Genomic DNA, 22,532 nt, shown 5'->3' with positions numbered 1-22,532 from the left:
CTAATGATAATTTCATTTAAAAAGCTATTAAACCAAGCAATTTCTTTTCTGTTAAAAAGTAAATTCCTTGACTTAAAAAGGAGTACCAATAACTGCCATCAAGCCTTTTTGATAACTATGAGTGTTGTACATCATCCATCCATTTTCCGTCACGCTTATTCCAAGCTGGTGCCTGTCTCCAGCTGTCAATGGGCGAGAGGCAGGGTACACCCTTGACAAGTCGCCAGTCCATTACAGGGCAAGACAGAGACAAACAACCATTCACGCACACCTAAGGTAAATTTAGAGAAGCCAGTTAACCTAAAAGTCATGTTTTTGGACTGTGGGAGGAAGCCAGAGTACCCAGAGATAACCCACACATGCACAGGGAGAACATGCCAAGTCCACGCAGAAAGATCCTGAAACAGGAATCAAACCCACAACTGTCTTGCTGCATGGCAGAAGTGCTACCCACTGCACCAATGAGCTGCCCTGTGTTCATATCAGTGGAAACTCCTCTTTGAAGAACCATTACGCAGCCACACTGGAAGGTTTCTTGCCACCAATCATCTGTTTTTTCATTCCATAACATCTCAACTGGATTTAAATATGCACTTTAACTTGGCCACTCCAGGCCGTACATAAAAATTTTTGAGCCATTCATAAGGTAGAGATGCAGCTTTGCTTTGGGATCATTGTCCTGCTAAATGACCCAAAAATACCACATTTTAAAAGTATTCTTAGAACATTGTCCTTCACGCTGGAGAGCAGAATTTATTGTTCTAGTAAAGAAGCCGTTCAGATATTGATCCCCTGACCACCATCACCATATATCAGTGACACTATAATGCTCTTTTTCTGAAATCTAATCAAACCCTATAAAATAGCCACAGAATAATTTCCCTGAAGCAATGGGTTCCTTAAAAATTGTATAAATAATAAGAAAGGGTCTTTGTGTTCTTTGTGGTCAGCAGTCGTTTCTTCAATGAAGGCAATTGTTTTTCTGGTCTCTTTCTTGTTGTTGGGTCATGAACTCTGACTTTTAATGAGGCAAGTCAAGCCAAACATATTTTAGATGTTCCAGTTTTGAGATTTTGTTGTGGTCCTGGATTGATTTTTGTTGGCTGGCCGCCCATATGAAGAGTCAATTATGTTTAATTTGTTTTCCTTTGGAGAACTGGAGTCTAAAAGCATGAGAAATTGTATTGTGACCCTTTCTAGACACTTGTTTTTGAATCACTTTAAAATACCATGGTGTCTTTTTTTAAATTGCTTTGGGTTGTTTATATTGTCTGACAGGTTCTTTTTAAAATTTGCGTTTTATTTTACAGCTAATACAACTGGAGCTATAAGTAAACCTAACCAAAAATATTGTTAATCACAACCCATGAATAAATAATGGCTGAAGTTACATTTTCACATTGGGTTTTGGTTGTTATGACAAAAAAGAAAATCATCTTCAATGTATTTTGTATTTAATCGTGTTATTAATTCTACAGAGTTAAGAAAAATGTTGAACTGAAACATTAAATGTGTCACAAAAGTTAAAACAGAAGGAATTTACAAGCAACAGATAGTGTTTTTAATGCACTTTACGTACCGATTGCCCCTTTTTTCACTTATGTTTTGATTCTACGGTTAAAAAGATCATCAGTAGACTAAGAGATCACCAGTTATAATGGACCAGGATCTTAATGTGGACAGAAGTGCACCACAGTTCACAATCTTGGCATTCTCTCACTGAGGGGCCAAAGCCTCTGTGAGAGATGCCATCACATTCCACAGCCATGACAACAGAAAGCACATACATCTAGCTGTGTAGGCTAAGTGAAACGCTGCAAAGCAAAGACATTTTAACCCCAGACATCTTATTTTAGAATTATTGTTTTTTTTAGTATTCAATAAATCAATCAGCTTATTCTGCTTCATAATTAAAAGCTTTCTGAACCTCAAAAGACTGGGATGAATAGGAAAATATGTACAAAAAGTATTAATAATTATTTTATATATTTTCACATTTTATCCACATTGCAACTACACATTTCATTTGATGGCATTTGTAAATAACCAGCACCTAGAAGTAAAGGAAAGGGTGGCTTGTTGTGCACATGTTATGTAAGGTCAAGGTGATGTACAGCGCTATTTTTCTTATGCATTTTGCATAAAGGTAAAAAAGCACACTGTTGTTTTAATCAGACCAGAGCCTTTCCTTTCACCTGATATGCTGTGAATCTCTGTAGAGTAACAATGGGACCCTGAGCTGCGTCTCTGATTAACGCTCTGCTTGTCCAGCTTGTCATATTAGGTGGATGGACTAGGTCTTAGGAGGTTTACAGTTTGCTATTATATTTTCAGATTATTTACTGAGTCTAAATACGTCCAAAGCTTGTACTGTACCAGGTTTTACTGAAGGATAGCAGAATAACGAAGGAGGGCCAAAACCATTTTCACTTTTTTATATTTTCATTTATAAAAAAAGCTCAAAGCAATGTCTTCTTTTTCATTTCACATCTCATATAGTCTATCACCTAAAATCCCATGGAAATACTTGCAAACCATTGCTTTTATGTGACACTACTACTTGCCTTGTTTTCAGAGGCAAGTCACTATCAGCCTCTTAACTATATCTCAACTATAAAACCCCTCTCAAAGATAAAGGAAACTAGTAAAATCTACTTATAAAAAGCTCAAAACGTTACACTATTAACATAAAATAATCGGTAAAATGAAAAGCTAACTCGTTGGACAAAGTACTAAAGAAGAGTAGCACACTTTCTAGATTTAGCCAGCAGGTAGCAGCAGAGGGAAGACAATTTCTGCAGGAGTCTCTTGGAAACCAAACCCCACTACTGAATGTTTCAGGAAACCTGGCAGAGCTTCCTGTTTAATCCTCTTCATCAAAATTGCATGGTTGTTCTGCTGACAGCATTCAGGTCATTAAGCTCCAGCAAAAAGGGCTTTAAAAACCAGAAAAAAATATCAAGAAGAAGCAGCTGATTTTTGTTCTACTGAGAGGTGTCATCTTAATAAAAACAGTTTTTTTCAGAATTTCTTAGATATTCAGTTGCAGAAAAAGTAATATTTTATGTAAATAGTTAGTAATTGAGCCAAATTACTTCTATTATATGTGTAATAATATTTTAAAAACTACACACCTGTCTTTTTCATGCTGAAACATATCTAAACATGCATTGTTGTGCAGTTTATGGCAGCACAATAAATCAGATTAATCTTGACCTGTGGATCCAGCTGCTGCAGAACAAATATCAATTATTCCTGCGATCATGGCAATATTTTCCATTGCTTCTAAGGTTATATTTAGATTAGGGACAATTCACAGTTCTTAGGTGCTCATTTTTGGTCTGAATTAAAGACAGGATTTATTTGGCTGTTCAATTTTATGCAAACAAAGCATTAATGAACCTTTCTACCCTTGGACAGAAGTGACTTAGGAGGAACAAACACAATGATTGGAGAACAAGTCCTGGTTGCATTTTAGTACAGCATATTTATTCTTATTATTACAGCTGTAAAGTCACTGTGAGCAGCTCTGGCCATGCAGGTTTTATGATGTTTCATTTCTCATTTTGGTTTAATAGCTCAATGTTCATATGAGGGAATCACACAGTGCTATCATATCAATGTTAGGGTTCATATGGTACACAAAAGGCAAAAGTTCAGGAATTACTGAGAGAAAAACATGCAAAGATTGATCCAACTGGAGATTTTATTTAACTTTTTGTTAATAAAGGGAAACTTGAGAAAATACCAATGCTGCTCAGCCACACTTTAGTTTGAAAGGATTTTTTTGGTATAGAGTATTATTTATTTGGTTCAAGAAACCAGGTTTGTTTTTTCCACTGAGGCTGACACCAACCCAATCTGCCCCATGCTGTTTAACATTGGCAGAAGATTCTGCTATTTTTTGGGGGGGGCTTAATCTACATATACATCTCTGTTGCTCAACCCAATAATATATATTTACAAAAACTTTGGCACCATTTAAGACCTGCTGTGAACAAAAACACACTTGGTAACTAAGAGAGGAGATGATGGGCCTAATAATATATGTTTCAGTACAAATAATATGTTAACGGTACAGGCAGTGACGTACAGGGTTTATCGTTGTTACTTCTAAGTTTGAACTTCAACACTTATTAATCTGTTTCTCACATACAGTAATCACATACAGCCATTCAAAAATAGCCCTTCCTAGTCAAACGCCAGCCGAATGGCAGCCCACTTCCCTGCAACACCCAGAAAAATCCCCTCCAATTTCCAGCCACTAGAGTGACCACCTCCTTCTCCTGGGTGGGCATATTTTTTTTTATTCCGACTCCACCCTTTCACAGGGTCTGACCAGGGGAAGGAGCTTCTCTTTAGATCTTAATGTCCACAAATCCTGACAGAAAGAATATTTTAGAACAAAGATTGATGTTTAAAAAACTATTGTAGGGGACTAAGGCCCTATCAAGAAAAGTGGGGAAATTTTGAATGGCTACTACTTTAATCCAACTTTTTAATTGTTTTGTTTTAAATGCTTTCATTTTAATCACTGTGTTAGTGTGTCTTACATGTGCTGTAAAGCACATTTTGGATGCTGTAGATGGTTCAATAAATGCTGGCTTATTGAAGCTTTCCATTCTGAAGGGTCCTAACTCACTGCTGTGCTGTGAGTCATCTCCAGAAATATATTTTCCACTGGATAGAAGAGAAAATGCACTGCAAACATGTGGAATACCCCAAGAATCCTTGATATTAGTTACTCAGCCCGGCTGTGGACTGAAAACAGACCACAATGCTTCCTTTAGGCTGTCTGGACGGGGGATACAGCCAGCCCAGGTATCCGAATAGAGCATTGCCGTGTATCACTTACAGGAAGTCATTTAGGCCCGATCCTGTTTGTAATGCTGCATGTAAACAAAGAAGTCATGAAAGATTGATGCAAATCTTCAAACCTCAGCCTCACCGTCTCCTCTTAGAGTCATCAGAGTGAAATGTAACAATCCTGTGTGGTCATCTAAAAAAAAATAAAACTGACACCAAAATAATCTCACCTGTTTTAATGCACTAAAATGTTTCGCCTAAATTTGATGATTTATATAATTGATTTATGTAATTGTTATATAATTTGAAATACTTTAAGTGTATTGTTTGAATTGCATAATAATCTGGTTACTCTCATGTAATTCAATCAACAAACTTTATGTATTTGAAATAAATACCATTAATGGTATTAATTTTCATTAAGGGTACGTTATTAACACAAAATACATAAAAGTGGTGATTATATTTTCAAAAATAAGCTTTATTTTACAAATTAATATAAATTATTTAAGGCTTATTTAATAGGTTTGCATAAAAATTATAAAAAAAAAATAAATGGGAATTTTTATGTAATAAATGTTCATAAATCTCATAAAATTTGGGGAAAATATTAATAAATATATGATTTAGTCGACCCGATCGATATTCTTCTAAATAGTGACCTTATCTTTGCACCTGCTTTTACTAAGAGCTTGTTTAGTTCATATTTCATTGCCAAGATTTCTCCACCATCTCTTGTTGAATGAGTGATTCAGCCTTTGTTGAAGGAACTGAGTGGGTGCAGGTTTGCATTATTATCTGTTGCTTCCAGGTAAGAAAGGAGGTGCAGTGGATTGCACTTCATCTGCATTAGAGAGCAGGCAGCTGAGCAGCCAGCAGAGTTGTTAATAATGTAGCAAGCAAGGATCAGGAGTTTTAAAAGATGGGAACCAAGATCCACCAATGCTATGAATTCTTAATATGACTCTGAACTTTTATCTTTAGCCCGTTAACCGTATTGGGCCCTCAAAGCTTAAATTCAATCTTAAAACTGAGGAATCAAAAATGTAACACTCGAGATAAAACACCTAAACATCTTTTTGTTAGGCTGAACATACCTGCGAGAGCTGGAAGCTTCTGCAGCTCTCTGTTAGCACTGAGAGGGAAGGAGGAGGTGCTGAACCTCTTCTCTCTCTTCACAGCTGAGTGGGACGCTGGTTGCTTCACCCTCAACAGCTGAGCTGCAGGGGGCACTTTCTTACCTGAACCCTGTGGAAACAGAAACCGCAGAAGATGGGCGGCTGTTACTGGAGTGAGGTCGGGTGGGACAGTGCCTGTGCTACAGGAAGTGGGACAGAGGTGACTATTCAAGTGAAGAGAGAGAAGGCAGCTGAAGGCACCATCGTAAAGAGTTCAGGTTCCTTTCCTTTCCGAATTAGATCAGGTGACTCTTAGTCAGGAAACATGATCGCAGCAGGCGGTGTTGTTTTCTGCATCCATCCACATTATCACTTTTGATGGAACGCAGCAGACAGAATAAATAATCTCAGATTGATTGGATAAAGCTGGAAATAAAACAATCCATGCTCATCTGCTCCTACTACCCTAATAATACCTGATATATATTTATAAGACATATTAGGAAGTGATGCAGTCATGCAGCTCATTGGTAAACACCATTAAATAAATTATTTAATCTTATTGTTTTGATTCCAAAAGCCAAACGTAGGAGTTTTATCAATTCATTCCATAAATAGTGACAGATTTTAAGCATCTATTTTAGATGATCTAAACTTTAATAGCTCAAAGGTAGGCAATTAAAATCTTTTTTTTTCTCAGAAAATGATAAAATCAAAAGGTAAAAAGGATTTTAAAAATGTTGTGGACCAACTGAATAGTTTCTACCTTCCATGTCCAGCATCAGTATTGATTCTTGCTCAGGACTCTTTTCAGGAATGTCCTGATTCGCCTTTTTAATTTCCGATACCATGACGATATCGCAGTTGTGAGTATCGACCAATACAGATTTTTATGGGATACCATATCAGCATTAATCATAAATATTTTTATCACTTATTTCATAGTGTGGAATGTTAGAGAAGGCTTAATCAAGTGACATTTCTTTAACAGAGAACAATACTTTACAACATCAGATATGAGAACAACCGACCAATTTCTCATTCACCAAATAGATGCATAAACTTTAAACAAAAGCATATTAAAGCAAAGTGTTTGAGCTTTGTATTCCTGGAGATAAAAAAAAAAAAGACGGCTGATCTATTACGATATTTATATTTTAGCTGATATCTGACCGATTTCTGACATAAATATCCAATCAACACATCCCTAGCTCCTCTGACATGAATTACTGCACCACTGAAAAACTGAGATCAGCCAATGGTTTCACTGAGGTGCTCAGGAAGCCCAGGTAGTTTTAAAACTGGCTTTTAGCTGTCTGCATTGTTGTTTCTGGAGTCTTTATGCCCCTTTTGAAAATACTTCATAGATTTTCTTTATGGTTGAGGTCTATCCAATTTGCAGAATAATTCTAGGTATTGGTACTACTGGCTAGGGAACCGCAATTATTTTTGATTTAATTAAAACACAGTCGACCAACACCAGCAGAGGACATGCCCAGTGTTTCCCCTAAGCTGCCCCTAGTGAAATCATGCACTGCTCGTGCATTACCAGTGTACAGTTACGCAACTATGCAGCGCATAAATTAAATCCAGCAAACTAAATAATAGTAATAATAATAAATTAATTAGATCAGTTTTTCAACTTGAAACCAACAATGAACGAATGAGAAACAACTTTTTTAGCCTAGTAGATGCTGGCTGTAGTTCATGATCTACTCTTCAAACCCAGTTTAGAATATCACTACCTAATCAGTTTTATAATAAACATAAATACAATAAAGGTTTGTGATGAATAAATACATACAGGAGGAAGAAGAATATGTAGTGGCCCAAATTATTCACCAGTCCAGAACAAAGAAACTGACCGGTTTGTAGCAGCCCTGCAAACCAGCATGTAAACAGTATACAGTATAAGATTAACCTGTTCAGAGTGTTGCAGGATGTGCTGTGTGACTTTTTGTTGATGTTGTTGTTAATTGAATGTTATGATGAGGCTAAATTAAGTGGGTAGCACTTCTGCCTTGCAGCAAAAAGGGTTTGATTCCCAGCCCGGTCTCTTTCTGCATGGAGTTTGCATGTTCTCCCTGAGCATGCATGGGTTCTCTCCGGGTACTCCAGCTTCCTCCCACAGTCCAAAAACATGACCGTTAGGTTAATTGGCTTCTCTACATTCATTTAGGTTTGAGTGTGTGTGTGAATGGTTGTTTGTCCTGTTTGTCTCTGTGTTGCCCTGCGATGGACTGATGACCTGTCCAGGGTGGACCCCACCTCTCACACGTAGAAAGCTGGATATAGGCACCAACACTCCTCGCGACCCCACTTGGGATAGGCGTCAAGTAAAATGGATGGATAGATGAAAAACAGTAAATGGGTCAATCTGCACATTTTCAGATTTGGTGGCTGCAGCACTTAGATGTGAGAAGCTACAGGAGATCTCACGGTTTGTGGATATTTGTGTGACATTTCAAGGACCCTCATTGTGAAAGAGGATTTAATTTTATGGATCATATCAAAACAGCATCCAGAAATATTCTTGGAGTGGCATATTTTTTTTTTACGGAACTAGTGGCTAATTTTTTGGACAGTAGGCTGATAGTAAAGGGGGTATGAGAGAGGGGGAGAGACATGCAGTAAAAGATCAGAGGCTGTATTCGAATCCGGGTCGCCCATTTCGAGGACTAAGGCCTCCATACACATGAGTCATGTGCTCTAACCCCCACCAAAGCACACCCCATAGTGGCATATATGGTCAGCCAATCGACAAGTGAGAAAGACAGACATGAAAAATAGAACAATTAAGTCAGATTTATTCATTTCTAGTGACGTTTATTAAGTTTTTTATTTATGGATATTAATCATGAAATTACGATACTTTATAAGTAATTTATATTATTAGAAAAGCTCAAAAGGTGTGTAGTTAAATAATTAGAGACAAAGAGTTACAGGAATTTATACTGTATCACAAGGTTCAGCACACATTTCACTGTGCATAATGCGAAAGTTTTAATGTGAACAAAAAGTTATGTTTTTTAACAGATGTAACATCTCATTTCTTCCAGAGCAGGACCCTCACCCTGGCCAAAGTTGGACTCTTACATATAGCTTACTGCACATCTCATGAAGTTCTTATTTGTTCTTTTAATCTTAAGTTGGCCAAATTACTTACATTAAAAGTAAACTTATGAAAATTGCTGCTGTAATCTCTTATTCCTTTAATAAACAATATACGTAACTTGATATGATCAGTGTAATAACTTTATTATTGGTGTGTGGCCTCAGTGTTTATCTGATGTTGCCCACAGGGATCTCAGTTTACTCAGGGGGTTTGTGTGTGTGCTCAGACACATGGAACAGGGAACATTGGACATGGTTCCTCAAACAATCACTACCTGAACCTAAAGCAGCACAGATTCTGAGACTCTCCACTCTTCCTCCTCAATCTGGGACCTTGAGTTTTGAATGGAATGCAGAACTTATGTTAATCTAAAAAGAAGAAAGTAAGATTTTCTCCTTGTTCTCAGGGAGGAATAGTCCTGAAGGTTGTGTGGTCAAGAACTGGCTTATCATAAGGAATGTGATGGCCGAAAACGTCTGTGTGTGGTAGTTCCTATCCCACTGACATTAATTGCAGTCCACAACTCGTTAATCTCTTATTTATCCCTGTTAATTCCTCAGAGTTTCCGTCCACTAAACGTTCCCTGAATATGCTTGAATACAGCACTCTGCCATCAGCCTCCATGTGAGGGGAGTCTGTGACTCTCCTGAACCACTCTTTAAGTGTGGCTGAATTAGCTCTAATCCATAGTTTAAGGTGAACAAAAATAAACACTTGAAATATTTAAGTGTTTTAATAAGGGGCTGAAAGAAGTCAGATATAATCAAAGTCATTCCACAGGCTTGAGGGCTATCTCAAGCTTTTGTATACAATCAACAGGCAGTGCAGAAATAACACTGGGTAGGAATAACTGCTACAATGCCTGGTTTTATTCTCACAGAATGAAGAAGTGCTATTAATGAAAATAAAGTCACAAGATCATGTCACACATCATATGAGCCATACTTAGCCTTGTTTACAGTGAAACAAAAAGTCAACAAACAGTCTAATTTTGATCAATTTCTTTGAAATAGGCAGAATTTAGGTCATATTCTGCTAAATTGAATTCTTTAAATTGAAAGATATAAGCAATGATTGTTTAGATTTAATATAACTGTGTTGGTCAAAAATTTATTTTTTACATTTATATAGTTTCTATCAAAAGCACATAGATCAGAAAACCCAGATAAATAAAGTAGCTACACCTTCAAAGGTTTAAACTCACATCTTGGTTTCCTGCAGGCCCGTTTTTGCTTCCAGATTGTTTTGATCTTCCAGATTTCGAGGACTCCTTCAGAGTTGGTGTTCAAGAAAACTGAATTAGTAACAAGGTATGACAAAATGCAAAGCAGACGTCCTGACTTTCACACCAAAAAGCACATTACCTTTTCTTTCCTACTCTTGTGGGGCATCTTGAGGGTCTTAGGGTCCCCAGATTCAGGTGGAGGAGTGGTCACACCCTTTCAGATACTTGGTAGAACGGCTGTTACCACTGTGCTGAGGCTTTCCCCCACTATCCATCCATACCTACACCACTACAGTCTGTGTCCATAAAGGTTTCATCCCAGTGTTTCCCTGCTGGCTTCCCAATACCAGTTACGCTTCCCTGGTGGAAAACACTTCATGAGTGCAGAGAGGAGCGATCAGTGGCAGCTGCTGACAGCCAACTTACTGCTGCAGCAGCTACACTTTGTGGTGCCTTCCAGCCTGAGTCATAGAAATCTGCATAAATGTAGTAAGGACAAAATGCCACAAGGGGGCAGTAATTACAACAAAATATCATCCAGACTGTTTATGTTCAGGAAACTCAATGCACTCTGATTGTTAGACACCTTGTTCAAAATATTAAGCAGTATGGGTGTAAATAAGCTCATTAAAGCTGATGAAGGTTCTTGGCTTTTTTTCATATGAAAAGAAATAATGAACATGTTGCTGAAGTTGGGGGTGCAAATACTTCTCTCTCCCTAATGATCGGAGTAGCTCTTGCAGGCATGAAGGATGCTCATTTACTGGTTTCTTTAAAACAAAAAATCACCCCCCCTTTTTCTTCCTTTTATATTTTCCAGACAGTCAGTTAAGTAATTTTTGAATAATATTAATTTACTGGAAAAAGGCTGACCTCACCTTATTTGACACTCCTAAAAAATGTGTAAAATTACCTGGAAGCAATGACTTTTCTAAAAAAAAAAAAAAAGTAATTTTTATATGTTTGTATGTCATTAGCACATGCAAGTTTAAAAATAATTTATTACCTTCTTAACAACCAATTGAACGGCTGTTAAGGGTGTGAAAGCAATCAAACCCATCTTGCAATTTCCAATAAACTTTTTCAAATGTTTCCAATGGCAATTCGATTATTTTACATTAAATCAAGTTGTTTGAGGATGGAGGTCCACTTTGCCATCACTCTAATCTGTAGCTCCTTCCACAGATTCCTTTTTAGCCCCCTCTAAAACGTTATCATTATTTCTTCCAAGAATATACATGGCAGTAAAATCAGAAGATTGCTTAAACCTAAAGCTGACAGAAGTATAGATATAGGCTTAGCTCTATGCAAATACGGAGGATTGCTAACTGAAGAGCTTTTATACTGCATTAGTAACAGCAGTGCAGATGTGGAAAGTTAAGTGGAAGAAAAAGTGGGGCAAAACTATGAACCATCACATCGAGGGGCACCAAAAAAAATATGGTCCACACAACTGTCACATTCCTTCTGCAAATGAGATAAAGGATGATGCTGTTCCTCAGTGCTTCAATCTCCTCTCTTAAAATAAAACTTAATCTTCCATTTCAATCTAAAATCAAGGCCCAGGTAAGAGGGGTGGAGATGTACAGAATACAAATGAGTTGATGTCCATATCATCTGCTTTTGTCAGACTACTGTGTTTTATCAAACATCAAGTTAAAGTTTGGAGCACTTAAAGTTTCCCTCAGATAATGAGTTTTATGCTGACTACATTTCATTAGGTTGATATTAATGCTGTATATCTTTGCTGCTGTTTATGCTATACAGGTTTATAAAACAATTCATGTATACCAGAATACCACATTCTTTACTCATTAAGATTTAAACACACAATGAAAAAAGTCTTCAAGGACTTTTAATGAATGGTTAAAATATGTTGCTTTTAAAACAAGGTGCTTTAGTAACTCACTGAAGCCATATGGTGGCAGTGTGGGATCATTTTCTACTTGATGCTTAAATAGCTGAAGTCCTTTTAAAGTCAGAACATTCTGGTATAATTCTAAAAACTAAATGGAGCACTAATTAAAACAACTTTAAAAATAAGTGTTTACCTGTTTGCTGATTATGAGAGAAGAAGGTATAGAAATAAAGCCAAAAGCAAAGGGAGTGAGTGTTCCTGTCACTGAATTTCTTCCTCCTGAAAACAGATTAACTTCTGTTACCTGCAGGAAGAGAGCCGAGCTCATCTGAGCTGATCACATGTTCTTCACACCTACAGCAGTCGGGCACGTTTCATCATGACTGATAAAGGAAGAATGGTAAAACTGACACGATTGTTGACTACCTGAGTGGGCTTTAAAACAGAGTAGGTCTGTTTTTGTGCTTTGGTTGCTGATGTGTTGATGTTGGTGTGTATTTATCAGCTTGTGGGAGTGTTCTGTTTCATTGTGTACCCATTGCTTCACAATCAGACCTTCATCATCAACTCCATGTGATTACTGTGAGATATGGCTCCCTTCATTTCCCGTCCCTGCAACAGCACAGGCTGCAGCAGCCAGAGAGGAAAACTGTTCCCTTGTATTTCAGCTCTGCTTTTTCGCACATATATGCATATATGGTTGGTTATTTTCTCCTGCTTACCCTAGCAGATTTTAAAATGAAAATGATCTCTTAGCAGATTATCATTTTTTTCATGCTCAGTTTACATACCCATATTTACAGAGTATTCTCACTATTTTATCTTTACTACTTGGTGAGGAAGAGAAGAGAACCTTCCCAATTTTATTTTCCTCAATCTGGGGCTAACAAACAGCTGACTTATTTCCAACACAAATCAATATAGTTTAACTCTGTTGGGTATTGTTTAAAATATTTTCTTTGGTTATAAAGAAACATCTGGCATTAAGAACATTAGGCTCACAAGTTTAATTCAAGCTACAGAGACTCACACAGAGAAAAGCAGACATTAGAGAGTTTTATTGACATAAAGAAATAAATTCATTTTTAGTCCTGAATGAAAGTAATCTGCAAGTAGTAATGTTTTTGAGCCAAAGTCCAGATTTGAATCTCACCCAAAATCTGTAGTTGGACCTAACATTGATGTCAATAAATCAGAATGTAGGACCCAGTATTCAAGGCGAGACAGAGTGGGAAGATTCAATAAGTTTATTAACAAAAACAGAAGGAAAAACAAAAACAGAAAAAAACGTCATAAGGGGGCTGCTGTGGATCTGCCACCCAACACTGGCACTCTGGGTGAGGGAGAAACACAGGTAAGTGACCACGATAATCTGAGGGAAGATGATTAATCCGTGTGAGTCACTTACCTGGTTTAACAGTTCAGTCCATCCTCTCAGGTGAGTTTCCAGCCAATGGACTACCAACAAGATGCAGCGCAGAGCCGCCCAGAAGATCCCACAATGCAGCAACCCCAGTGAACAGGGCAGGAGTCTGAGCCAGGTCAGGCATCAGCTTAGAACAGGACAGTTCCTGAGATCCAGGAGTCCGCAACCCGACCAGGGTTTCCGATCCAAACAGGAACAGAGAGATCCAGTGCTACAGGAATCCACAGAGCGTTGAGGCAGGTTCAGGATTTCATGAGTCCACACTCAAATGGAATCAGGCAGGTTCAGCAGTTGAGAGCAGAACTATGACACGACACCAGGAAAACTATGGAACTTTCAACTGGCTCCCTCCACCGAACCGAAACAGGACATACTCAGTGGAGAGGAGCCAGAACTATGGAGCTTTAAACTAGCTGCCCCCGCCGAGCCCAAAACAGGAACAGGGCGCACTCAGCGGAGAAGAGCCAGCACATGATCAGGAAACACCAAGACATGACAAAACACCTTCTCTAACCACTGGCCTCTGCGAACACGAACTGTGGAAATCAGCCATGATCTCCAACTAAAATTAGAACTCAAACAAACGTAATAAACAAACATCCTCAATGATATGGCCCGATAGATGGGCTGAACCTTATATAAAGCAGAAGGAGCAGGTGAATAAGATGAATGATAATTAGTGAGCGGGGAGTGTTCAGCAGGTGAGTGAAGTGAGCAATTAGATCAGCTATCAATGTTACGATCATGAAAAATTAAGGATGTTGGCGGGGATGGGGGGGCTGTTGGCTTGAGAAGTAAAGTTCTTGTCTTTAAAAATAACACTTTTTTTTTGCTCTACAGTATTTTCACTAAAAGCCCCAAATTATTTTCCATGATATGGGCACGTACATTTCTGACCAAAATTGAGCACCATCCTATCCTTTTATTCTACATATAAAAAAAATCAAAACAAATTTTGCTGCAGCTGCTAAACCATTTCACACAGACGTCATGTTACATGGTGAGTGAAGAGAGTTGACAAAACAAAGCTGTGTAGCCAATACAGGGCTAATGAGCTAGGCAGCGCAACAAGAGCTTGTTTGTCTTTCCAGGAGAGACAGAGACGGAGAAAACTAGAAGTAAAAATGAACAGCTTGTTAAAAAAATGAAGGACAAATCAGTGAACCAATACCTTCATTTACTTTAAGTGATTACAGCTAAACACACATGTTGTGTTACCAGTTACCACACACTAGCTGACCTATACATGCCTGTTATATATCATACTAAAAGTTATCCATCACATATTCTTCATAAGGTTAAAGCTGACGATCTTCTTAGAGAAAAAATAAGAAAATAATGTTTCTGCGTGTGTTATCTGTGTTTTCTTTCTTTTTTTGTATAATAAGGCAATGTTTGCTCACTGTGCAACACTGCACACTGACAGGTTTATGTTTGACATCATTAAGCGCTCTCCCTCCGTGCACTGACATGGCTGCCCTCACCTTATCCCAGCAAATGGCTTGTTTGACAGCTTGAGGAAAACATGGTCCCCCCCCCCCCCCCCCCCCCCCCCCCCCCCCCCCCTCCACCCCCCCCCCCCCCCCCCCCCCCCCGCTCAGGTAACATCTAGCTCAAAGGCAATCTTACAGCCTTTTCCAGACAGCACTGTGGGTTCTACCCTCATGAGATCTTAGCCCACACCTGGTGCTGTGCAGACTTCAAAGTTTTTATTTTTCCACTCCCCTGAGTGTTGGGGGTGCTGCTCAGAGCACTCCTCCCTGAGCTCTACCCTTTGCTTTTCATTTCTGTCTTTTACTAAAATGTTTTACTCTCAGACCCCTTTTATCTTTAAACATCAAAAGTTCACATACAAGTACATCGAAATCCCTTTAGCCTTCAAAAAAGGATTCTTTGTGTTTCTCATAAAAAAACTACATTTAGAAAAGTTAACTCTTGTATTGCTACAGCTATCAGACGATTCATAGCTCTTCTCTCTAATCAAATATCACATAATGGTGCCCTTTAAGTCCTACTTCTCTGGAGTTACAGCTCTGAGAAAAGGACTTACTAGAGTTCAGAAACACTACTTCAGGTTAATTTTTAGATATTGGCTGAACTTTAAAGGTTAGCAGTCATATTTTATATCTTTATTATGCAAAACCAAAGGATACAAAGTAAAACTGTGACATAATCAGTAGATAAATAATCATCAATATTTATAATTGTATTGCTTACCAAGCAGTGATTGATACAGGAATGTCAAGGGCATGCTCAGGAGTTAGGGCCAGGAGATCAGAGATCTGAAAGATACCGAAGTGGAAACCAGGACATGTCAGGAATCATTTCTAGGTTCGGTAAATAGGCAGAATCCAGCAGGAGTCGGAGGACAGATCAGGAAAACAGACCAGAATAAGAACAGGCTGGTTCAGAGGTCTAGAGGCCGAACGGGTCTGAATCAGGCAATCAGAAACAACTAGGTAGACACAAAAACTCTCACCAAGGGCTCAAATAATCTGGCACTGATGACTGGACGAAAGCAGATAAAATAGAGGCTGGAACAGGTGGATCAGATGAACGGTAATGAGAAGACTTAGACTTAGACTTCCTTTATTAAGGATCACGTGGGCTCTTGGCGAAGATGGCTGCTTGAAAAGTTGCTCCGTGATCCCAAGCCAAATATATTGAAAATAGATACTTTATTCCGCCTATTTTGGTTGAAAGAACGGCATTTTTGTGAGACTAACATAAAGTCGAACTGAATCGGAAATACCAATGCCTGGACGCGGCACTGCAAGGACACAACGACCCGACCCCCCGGCCGAGCAACAGGCTAAAACTAACAGAAAGATGGATGCATATGTTAGCAAAGCCCCGACTGAGCTGCAGCAGCCCGATACTAATGCTGCACCCAATGCTACGCCAGGTACGGCCGGGGGTGAAGGGACAATAACGCTAGAGTTTCTGGCTCTTCAGATACAGGCAATACGTGATTCGACTATTAACATAGTCACTGCATTAGACACGAAAGACACGAAAGATATTAAATCGTCAATTGGGGTGATCGAGGCGAAACTTGGAACATTGACAACACGCGTGGACGACGTGGAGGAAAGAGTGGTGGTGCTGGAAGAAAGCAGAGGTACGTCGGAGACTGAGCTGGTGACTTTTCGTGAGGAGTTAAAAAAAGTGAGAGCCCACTTGGATGATTTAGACAACAGAGGGAGACGCTGTAATATTAAAATCATGGGCTTGCCAGAAGCCAAAGAAGGGAAGGATATGATAAAGTTCCTACAGCACGAGCTCCCACTGATGCTGGGCCACACGTTTGGGGAGCTGGAGATACAGCGCGCACATCGAGTCGGAGCGCCGAGGCGCACCCAGGGAGAGAGGGAGCGCCCACGGCCCGTGATGGTCAACATGCTCCGCTATCGAGACAAGGAAGAAATACTCCGAGTCGCCAGAGAGAAAGGTCAGATCACTTGGCAGGGAGTTAAAATTATGTTTTTCCCCGACTACTCGAGAGAAACAACGGAGCGCCGCATGTCTTTTAACCAAGTCAAAGCCGTACTGAGAGAGAGACAGGTGGAATATGCTCTTCGTTTCCCTGCAATTCTCGAAATAAAACACAACGGATTTCGCCACAGATTCGCCTCACCAGAGGAAGCAGCGGAATTTATTGCAAAGAAATTCCCAAAAGACAACTAATTAGTGAACAGAAACCTCCTCCTGTGTGAGTTTTGGAACCCATCACACCGGTTGCACCTGCTGGATCTTATAATTCGTATTTTGACGTGACTTTGGGAGAAAGTAAAACAATTATTTTATTTATTTTCGTGACTGGAAAACGGCTTTTACTTATGTTTAAAACGGAGTTTATTATTTTGTTTATTATCGAGATACAGGGTGGAGGGAAAAAGGAGAGAAACAAAAAAGTAAATGGTCTCTTACTCTGCAGTGATATTAAAAGTACTGCTCTTTCTATTCATTTAAGTTACTATAAAAATTTACTAGGAGACAATATTTGTTGGCGAAGGACCGCGAAGCTGAGAGCTCGTGATCGCTCAAGGTTTTCCACTTTTTCAGCATGGCTATGCCTTGCTTTTTTTATTTTTCACCCCACTTTTGTTTTAAGGGGTGCGTTCAAGTTCTGTTTTTGTGTGTTATCTTTTTATATTCTACTGTATTGTTTATCTTGTGCCACAACCGACCAGCCTTAATCTTTATCCTTGTATGCAGATGTAATATACATGATACATTTTATTTAACTTGATGGGAAGTATAACTGACTTGAAGTTGGCCAGCTGGAATGTAAAGGGTTTGAATAATGTTGTTAAGAGAAAAAAGATTTTGACATATTTAAAGTCCTCTAAAGTTGATATAGCTTATGTTCAGGAGACTCATTTAACCAATTCGGAGTCAATTAAACTTAAAGGTTCTTGGATAGGAAAAGTTTTTTCAAGCACTGGAACAAGTAATAGTAGAGGGGTGTCTATCATTATTCACAAGGCCGTTAATTTTACTGAAACTGACGTATTACGGGACCAAGATGGTAGATATGTTGTTGTCAAAGGACAATTATTGGATACGCCAGTAATTCTTTGCAATATATATGCGCCTAATTCAGACAGACCAGAATTCTTTCATACTCTATCACAAATTCTTCTAGATTCAGATGGTGCTCAAATAATCATGGCTGGAGACTTTAACGAAATCTGGGACAGAGATTTAGACCGGTCGCAACCACGCACTAATACAGAAAGCCGGTCAGCATTGGCCATCAGGCAGTTATGTGCAGATAATGGCCTTCGGGATATCTGGAGACTGATGCACCCTGATAGCAGAGATTATTCCTTTTTTTCACCCGTGCATAATGTTTATACAAGGATAGATTATTTTTTAATATCAGAAACAATAGTAAACAACTCAGTTGACTCAAGCATAGGAAACATTGTAATCTCAGACCATGCACCGGTTTTTCTCTGCGTTAAAAAATTCTCACAAACTCAGAAAAGCCGCAGGTGGCGGCTGAATGTATCATTACTTAGGGACGAATCATTCACTAAACTGATTAGAGAGGAAATTCAATTTTTTAAGGAATCAAATAAAATGGGCGACACATCTCTAAGTACCTGGTGGGATGCACTGAAAGCCTATTTAAGAGGGAGAATAATATCTTATGCAGCTTTCAAAAAAAAAGCCTCTAATGAAAAAGTAACTTCTCTGGAAGCAGAGCTTAAAGCTCTTGAGACATTACACTCCCAAACTAAGAGAAGGACCACTTTGAATAAAATTGTGAATGTGAAATATAACTTAAACACTTTATATACCAAAATTGCTGAGTACGCCTTATTTCGAACTAAACAGGCATACTGGGAAATGGGAGAAAAGCCAGGCCGCCTTCTGGCTTACCGTCTTAAACAGCTCAACAGTATGAACCACATCCCAGGAGTTAGACAATCAGATGGCACTGTCACAATGTCATCCCAACAGATAAATGATAGGTTCAGCACTTTTTATAATAACTTATACTGTTCCCAAGGTAAATTAGATGACCAAAAATTCGAAACATTTCTTGCAGATCTTAACCTCCCTCAGCTCACAGAACAGGATAGGGAATATTTAGAGGCTCCTTTAAACATTCAGGAGATCTCTCGAGCCATTAAAAGCATGCCACTGAACAAGGCACCAGGTTTAGATGGTATTCCCTTGGACTTCTACCAATCATTTGAAGATATTCTAAGCCCTTTGTTATTAGATATCTATAATGAAGCCTTTCAGAATGGCTCCCTACCACAATCAATGCATTCTGCACTTATAACATTAATTCACAAGAAAGGTAAAGATGCTCTAGATCCTAACGGATATCGACCAATTTCTTTACTTAACTGTGACCAAAAGATCCTAGCAAAAGTACTTGCTACTCGATTAAAAAAGGTTATTGGTAGCATAATACATATAGATCAGTCCGGATTCATCCCCAACAGATGTGGCTCAGATAATATTAGGAGACTAGTGAATTTACAATATCATGTATATGACTCAACACAACCAACTATCGCCTTATCATTGGATGCAGCTAAAGCATTTGACTGTGTAGAATGGGAGTTCCTTTTTAAGATTCTGGGAAAATTTGGCTTTGGGAGCAATTTCATCAAATGGATAAAAACCTTATATGATAAGCCCTCTGCTTGTGTATTAACTAACGGTCTCATATCTAGTCTATTTCCGTTACAAAGGTCAACGAGACAAGGCTGCCCGCTTAGCCCCGGCTTACTTGTGATTGCAATTGAACCTCTGGCTCAAAAAATTCGCTATCATACAGCCATACATGGTATTAACGTAGGCAACATTCATCACAAGCTTCTTCTGTACGCAGATGATATGTTGGTCCTTCTAACTAAACCTGAAGAATCTGTTCCCATTTTATTAGATTGTATTGAAGATTTCACATTATTGTCTGGATACAAAGTAAATTGGGAAAAGTCTGAAGCTATGCCCATGTCTGGACACTGCCCCTCCTCTCTATATAAAAACTGGAGATTCTGTTGGTCTCCCAAAAGTATTAAATATTTGGGCATACAGATCACCTCTGATTATAACAATATGGTTAAAATGAATACCGGCCCCTTGATTGGAAAAATAAGAACTGACTTTGGTAGATGGTCTAAAATTCACTTGTCCCTGTGGGGAAAGATTAACTCTATTAGGATGATGACAGCCCCAGTTGTTTTCTATCTCCTCCGCAATATTCCCCTACATATTCAAGACTCTTTTTTCAAAGAGCTAAATACCTTAATATTGGATTTTCTATGGGGTAAATCCCATCACCGTCTGAGTCTTAAAAAGTTACAAGCAAGCCCTGACAGGGGTGGTTTTTCCTTACCTAATTTTAAATGGTATTATTGGGCTTTGCAGGCAAAACAACTTAGAGTTTGGTTACCCACTTTCAATTCCTCTGATAAACCTTCCTGGTCTCAGCTGGAGTCTGATGCGAACGGAGGTGAATCTCCATGGGCTACTTTATTAGGTGTTAAAACAAATATTTATAGAGATCACCCTATTATTACGGCGGACAAATTAATTTGGAATAAATTACACAGAGCAGGTCGCTGGGATTTCATTAAGTCATCATTAGCTCCTTTATGGAATAATAACAAAATTCTTATTGGGGGAAAATCAGTCAACTGGCCACAGTGGTTTGAGGTTGGAATCTCCTGTGTATTCCATTTGTTTGATGCCAAAACCAATAACTATCTGAGCTTCGATGAGGTTGTTGATAGATATAATTTGCCTCGCAATCAATTTTGGAGATATGTCCAACTACGTAGTTCACTGTCTAAATGGCTGGGAACCCCTCTGAGATGCCCTTCGGGCAGCCCTGTAGAAATCTTGCTTTCCAAGCTGGCCAATGGCAAAGGTATTACCTCTAATATATACAAGATGTTACTTGTTCAAATGGGCGATCCATTATCAAAGGTTAAAAAACACTGGACTGAAGACATGGCCTTAGACATCTCTGAGGATGATTGGCCCTCATGTTTACAAAATGTAAACACAATGTATAAAGAAATGAGTAACAAGTTTATTCAATTAAAAATAATTCACAGATGGCACAGAACCCCTCAGCAACTTCATAAATGGAACCTGATTCCCAAAGACACCTGCTGGAGGTGCAACAAGGAGGGAGCATCTATTCTACATATTCTTTGGACCTGCCCTGCTCTTCAAGATTGGTGGAAAAATATTATGTAAGTAATTTTTGAAGTACTGGAAAGAAGGTTTAATATCACTGCCAAGCTCGCAGTTTTAGGCTCCACAGCAGAACTCCCGGACTCATATTTCTCACTTTTTGACAAGAGGTGGCTGGTTCTGGCTCTGACCACAGCAAAAAGGATCCTGTTAAGATACTGGATGAAAAAGAACCCTCCTCCTTATTATGAATGGCTGACGACTATAGTTAAACTGGCTTCTTATGAGAAAGTGACATACAGTCTTCTAGGTAAAATGTATCAGTATGATAGTACATGGTCTGCCTTTTTCAACTGGCTAACGGTAAAGTAAATTTGTAAAGGTCGGTGTGGCATAAAATATCTGTTGTATGTTTTACAAAACAAAAAACTCAATAAAATTTACATGAGAAAAAAAAAAGACTTCCTTTATTGTCCTTGCACAAAAAACACAAGGTGAATCTTGACAATGAAATGTCGATTTCTTGGCTACCAGTGTAACAGAGCCAAGACCTTATTCCTGCACAATAAATATGTTTTCTATGAGTAAGAGCTAGCTATATACAGGTAAGAGTATACATATACATATATATTGCACTGAGTTATTGAAGAAGTAACATCAATAAATACATATTGCTGTCATGATGGGTTCACTGAAGGAGACCCAGTTATGCAGAACACCACTGACGGACACAAGGATGAAAAGTTGAACAATTTATTAAAGCACAAAACACACAGAATGTACTGATTCTGGTTTGGGCCTGGAAACTGGTTCACCGGAGTCTGCGTGAGAGACAGCACAGTTAGTGACTGCTGACAGGGTTTGATTTCCACAGGTTCACTGATTGTACCTTGAGGGTTCTTGAGGTTAACCTTGGGAGAGTTACTGTTGGTTCTGGAGAAGGGTTTGTCAGCAGAGTCCGTTTGCTGCTTCAGCGTCTCACGTCTTAGCTTGAACAGACCTTGGCTTAGATTTCCCAGCTCTAGTCCTGAGCTGCTTGGGGGTTCTCTGTGAATCTTCAGGGTTTGGCTCAGAGGGTCGGCTCGGCAGGTTAGCTCTTCCAGAGTTCTCACAGAGGAGGCACGGGTTTCCTGGAAAACAGAGACAGTAGTTAGAATCCAGACTGGATTCAAAGTCATGGAGATACACTGAGGATCTAGGCTTTAGCGCTGACCAACTGGAACAACACTGCGGCGTTGAGGCAAGGTCTGAAGACAGCTTATGTAGTGGATCCTCTGATGATCTTGACGAGCTGCAGCTGTGCAGGAGGCTCC

The 22,532-nt window shown here is 38.9% G+C and overlaps 1 protein-coding gene across 1 annotated transcript; it reads right to left on the bottom strand.

The window, feature by feature from the left end:
• Positions 1-4,191: 4,191 nt before the first annotated feature.
• Positions 4,192-10,679, bottom strand: LOC119773683 (serine/threonine-protein phosphatase 2A 56 kDa regulatory subunit delta isoform-like). The gene is made up of 4 exons (XM_038270792.1): positions 10,404-10,679; positions 10,244-10,309; positions 5,904-6,054; positions 4,192-4,226 (listed from the first exon to the last, which is right to left on the bottom strand). Exons 1-4 carry the CDS (start codon positions 10,428-10,430, stop codon positions 4,192-4,194), a joined length of 279 nt encoding a protein of 92 aa, XP_038126720.1. The 5' UTR covers positions 10,431-10,679.
• Positions 10,680-22,532: the final 11,853 nt, after the last annotated feature.

Source organism: Cyprinodon tularosa, unplaced genomic scaffold (genome assembly GCF_016077235.1).
Source record: "Cyprinodon tularosa strain WSP-4 unplaced genomic scaffold, ASM1607723v1 ctg778, whole genome shotgun sequence".
NCBI lineage: Eukaryota > Metazoa > Chordata > Actinopteri > Cyprinodontiformes > Cyprinodontidae > Cyprinodon > Cyprinodon tularosa.
This window is presented reverse-complemented; position numbering and strand designations above follow the sequence as displayed.

Coding starts and splice junctions, on each gene's coding strand:
- LOC119773683 (XM_038270792.1), bottom strand. CDS start 10,430: ATGCCCCACAAGAGTAGGAAAGAAAAG. Junction 6,055..10,243: donor GGCCTGCAGGAAACCAAGAT/GTGAGTTTAAAC, acceptor CTGTTTCCACAG/GGTTCAGGTAAGAAAGTGCC. Junction 4,227..5,903: donor GAAGCTTCCAGCTCTCGCAG/GTATGTTCAGCC, acceptor TGGGTGTTGCAG/GGAAGTGGGCTGCCATTCGG.